At 50.0% G+C, this 4,482-nt stretch overlaps 1 protein-coding gene across 1 annotated transcript in view; it reads left to right on the top strand.

The window, feature by feature from the left end:
• Positions 1-524: 524 nt before the first annotated feature.
• The window catches only part of CCDC108 (coiled-coil domain containing 108), a 32,350-nt gene continuing 28,392 nt past the window's right edge, over positions 525-4,482 (top strand). The window contains exons 1-4 of the mRNA XM_009706613.1: positions 525-599; positions 922-1,073; positions 1,769-1,871; positions 3,272-3,438. Coding sequence (XP_009704915.1) covers positions 525-599; positions 922-1,073; positions 1,769-1,871; positions 3,272-3,438 — 497 coding nt within the window. The remainder of the gene's footprint in view (positions 600-921; positions 1,074-1,768; positions 1,872-3,271; positions 3,439-4,482) is intronic.

The raw sequence follows: 4,482 nt of genomic DNA, 5'->3' as shown, positions 1-4,482 counted from the left end.
AGCCGGGCTGGTTGTGCGGGCCCGGGGCGGAGGCGGTGGGACGGGGTTGTAGGAGTGGGCCGTGCCGCAGGGAGCCGGGCAGGCTCCTGCTGTAGGGAACCAGGCCGTGCCGCTGGCATCTACACAGGGTTTTAAGGAGGCCAGGCAAGGCTGTAGAGCAGGGCTTTGCTATCCTGGGATCAGTGGGTCTACAGTGGGCTGGGCAGGGCTGTGCTATAACGGCCCCAGGAGAGCTCTGCCATGGGGGGGCTGAGCTGTGAGTGAGGTGGGGGTCATGGTCTGTGCCAGGGAGGCTGCTGAGTGCAGGGCTGTGGCAGCCTGGGGACAATGCGGTCTGTGGAGAGGGCTGGACTCAACTGGCAAAATGGGGACACTGCTGGGGACACTGGAGCCCCTGCAGGGAGGTGTGCCACCTGAGCCCGAGGAGGGGTCGTTGGGTCCCTGGGAGAGACCAGGTCTTGGCAGCAAAGACTCTCCGGGTGCAGGAGCAGTGTGCATGAGGACTTGTTCCTCCCGTTTTTCAGATGCTTGCCCAGGTGCATGGCGAGCCCCAAAACTCAGACTCTTTTCGGAAGCTGCGCTGTGGCTGTGTCAGGGAGGTGAGTGGAGGAGCAAAGGGTGCCATTGTCGTGGGTGGATTTACTGGCGGGGCAGGGGGAGAAGAAAACCAAAAAATCCTTTAGTCTTTGCGTCCCTCGTTCGTGACATCCTCTGGTACCAGTTGTTTGGGCTTTGGCCAGGAGGTGTCCCCTGGGGACGGCTGGAGCAGGGCTCTGGGTGACTCCTGGGGATTTGCCGCAGGGTGGCTCCTCCCGTCCTTTGCCAGTCAGAAACTTTTGGCGTGGAGAAAGAGCTGTTTGAGTGATTTCTCCTCCCTCCCTCCCTCCCAAACTGCTAATGTCCCCGTTGCAACTCCCTAAGCTGTCTGGAAGAAAGGCAAAGAAGAAAGGCATATTCTGGGGCATTGAGGTGGCCGAAACACTCAGGTGGCATGGCTGGGAACTTGGAAAAGAGATGGTCAAGCATCTGGTCTTGAAAAACGTTCATGAGAAAACCCAGAAGCTGAGCTACAGGTGTGTGGGAAGTTTCTTTCTCCTTCGTGCTCCTCACGCTCTCACTACATCTTCATCCCTCCTGCTATATCAGTTACGTTAGCACCTTCTCTCAGCTTCATCTGCTCCCTCCCCCCTGGGACGTTATGCCAGAGACAGCACATGCACACTTACGTAGCAGGACAGAAACCTGCTAATTCAGAAGCACAGCCCTTGTTCCTGGCAGGAGTATTTTAAATGAAATGCCTTTTTTTTTTTTTAAATTCTGTTTTGCTGATACTTCTGTCTGTGAGGCATTTCCAGTCTAGTGAGATTTTAATTGTGGATGTATGCCAGCCAGTCACTAGTGTGTCCTAAAACTGTTGCTCCCGGGAGTCCCACTGGATGTTGAGCCACTCCAGCACTCCCTGTGGCCCTCCCTCTTCTGAAATTCAAATGTTTCTGCCCAATGTGTTTTGCTTATGCTGCACGGCCTGGGAATGTAAAATACTGTTCAAGGAAGGGGTAGGTACTTAGAGCTGGGGATGGGTTTTCAAGACACCTGGGTTCTGCCCCTGTTTCTGCTGATTTTCTACGAAGGTACCCTTGGGGTCAGGTGCCTAAAGTGCTTCTGATTGTGGGGTAGGGGGGCTTTGATTCTTTATTCTCTTTTCTGCTAACTTAACAACAGCTCTGTGCTCTCAGACAAAATCTCTTCTTTTGGTTTCATTATCTAGGTGTCCTTCCACACGATTCTTCTTCACTGTTTTTCCACAGCCGATCACTCTGAGCCCTGGTATGTCCTTAACTCTGCCCGTTGTTTTCCGGCCCACTGAAAAGGTAAAGTGGCAACAGCAGAACTGCTCTCAGTGCTCAGGCTGACTTCCAGGGGGGCAGTGGGCCCCTGCCTCTCATCCTTTCTGATTTGCTTGTACTTGAATGAATTGGTCAGTCCTTAGCGAAGGTTCTAGCATAGAAACACTGGGCAGTGTCACCTTCCTGCTCTCCCCACATCTTCATCACCTGAGGGAGCCCTGACCCCAGTAGTTACAAGAGGGAGCCTCACAAAAAGTATTCCCAGTTTTTCATGTGCTGCTTCTGGCAATGAAATAAGTAAGATTAAGTGCTTGAACTGTCCACACTTGGTTTGATCCCAGGGAACCTCAGCTGGGTGGTTTTAGTTCAGAACTTTGGGTTGAGGGACTCAGTCTCTGCTTTCTTATAGGAGACCCCAAAGCCTGTACATTGAAAGGCTACTGATTTTCTCTAAGAGATACATTAAGACCCCTTCTTTTGGATGGGGTGGGTTTCTTTAAGCTTTATTTTTAACCACAATGATTCTTTTTATCCAGCCCCTTCTCTTGTTCCTGGTGTCCATCTTGGCCCTGGGTGTTGATCTCTGGTTCTTGTCCACAGCTGTATGCCTTTGATGTGAATCGCAGACCTAGCCATAGAGCGTGATCATTGGGCGGATTCCCAGTATCCTGCTCTCTTAGTATCATGATTTTCTGATGACTGTTCAGTGTTCCCTTTATGAAATAAGCTGCTGGCCTTGTTCCATTTTCAGTGAATAGTTTGCCTGCACCACATCAATTGCTAGAGTAGGAGGCTCCCTTTCTTAGACAGAGCAAGGACTGTGTGTGCTGCAGTGCCCAAGGTGTCTCCTTACCTTTATAAGTGGTACTCAGGAGAGGTGATGATTGGGGGGCATGGAAGACATATATCTTGCAATTCCTTCTATCTTAGCTGGTTAGCAGATGTCCTGGAGCTATTTGTACACAATGCTGTCAATGCTGCACCTTTAAGTCGTGTGTTATCTGCTTAGGCCTCCAGCTGACAAAGCACTTAATCAAAGACTAATATTTCTGTGCTCGTGGAGCTCAAAGAAAGGTTGTACAAGCTTCAGTTTAGCTGAATTGAGATCTTGAAAACACTGGAAGAAATCCATCTGCGTTGAAACAAATCAGGTGAAACAAATGTGGTCTTCAACTGCTCTCTCTGAGGCTGTTTGTGTGTTTGCTGACAGAGTGAGCAGCATGCCTGAGCACCTTACTCACTGCCTGTGTTTTCTGGGTGTCTCATATGCTCTCTGTCCTGCACAGAGGCTTGCCCTGGTGCCTCCGTTGCTGATGCTCTTTCCCAACACTCTCGCAAAAGTGAAGTGATGCTCATGAGCGGAGCTGCAGGACCTGCAAGATGGAGCCCGTCTAAGCGCTGTCTCCCCTTGCTTTTCTGTGCAGAAGGAGTATGAAGACAGCATCTGCTTTAAGAAGGCTGAGGGCGAGTTCTCTGTCACCTTGTGTGCTACGCTTCCGCGCCCCTGTCTGTCCTTCCCAGCTGCTGTCCAGTTGCCTGTCTGTGCTGTCCACAATGTCACGGAGACAACATTCGTTGTGCGCAATGTTGGGTGAGTGAGAAAGTGGACCCTTTTTCTGTTTTGTCAGGTGTTTTGCCACCTTCTTGGACTCTCCAATGAATGCAGCTCATTCCAGTTGTTATTAGATTTGCTGGCTGCCTTAACAGGCAGCAGACCTCTGCCTCCTCTGAGGTCATGGCAGAAAAGGCAGCAGAAATGGTAGTACAGGTCAGATCTCACTGTGGACACATCTTGGCACCTCACATCTCTCTGTTTCTAGCATACAGTGAGAACCATTCACGCACAGGAACTACTTGGGGACCAGCATGGTGTCCCACTGAGAACACCCTGCATTCACAGCAGAAGCCTGGGCTTCTAGTTAATCAAAGGCATCTCTCTCAGCTTGAGCAGGGAGAGATGAGCTACCAGCTGGAAACACCTTAATCTTTCTATAACTTGACCTCTCTTCCCTTACCACAGGAATACCGTAGGGAGGGCAGTGGAATTGCTGGTGCTCAACTTGACCTTTTTGATTTGGAAGCAGGCAATGCAGAAGTCGGAGAGTCTCTCCAGTGCCTGCTCTTAGGTTCATGGAGCTGCCCAAAGCAGTGGCAGTATTCTGTGGCTTGGAGTCATCATTTAGGAGCAAAGATGCTCACAGTTACCAAGGACTGTCTTATTTTAATGAGGGAAGGACACTAATTCAGGCAATATTGTAGAAAGGAGTACAGTGAAGAAGATCGCAGGCAAGGACAATGTGCCTCCAACCATTTATAGTAAGAGCAAAATAACCTTTACTAGTTGGAAAATGGCCTGTGCTCCCCAAAGCAGCCAGCTGATGCGGTAGGAGGGTGGAAAGGACAGAGGGCACATGTACCTTCAGCAAAGTGAAGTATCAGCCAGAAACCATTTCAAGTGATTCATTTTCCCCTTAGAGAAATCATTTGTGCTGACTGAGAGATCCAGGGTGGTGGAGGATATGGATGGTAAGTAACACACAGCTTGGAATCAATAAAATATAAAAAGCTGACGGTATGTCATGTTCCTTGCACAACTCAAATAAGCAAAGTGAGTTCTGGAGAGTTGAATGAGGTA

This window comes from Cariama cristata, unplaced genomic scaffold, assembly GCF_000690535.1.
Source record: "Cariama cristata isolate BGI_N322 unplaced genomic scaffold, ASM69053v1 scaffold15730, whole genome shotgun sequence".
NCBI lineage: Eukaryota > Metazoa > Chordata > Aves > Cariamiformes > Cariamidae > Cariama > Cariama cristata.
Note: the sequence above shows the minus strand (reverse complement) of the source record. Positions and strands in the feature narration are given on the sequence as shown.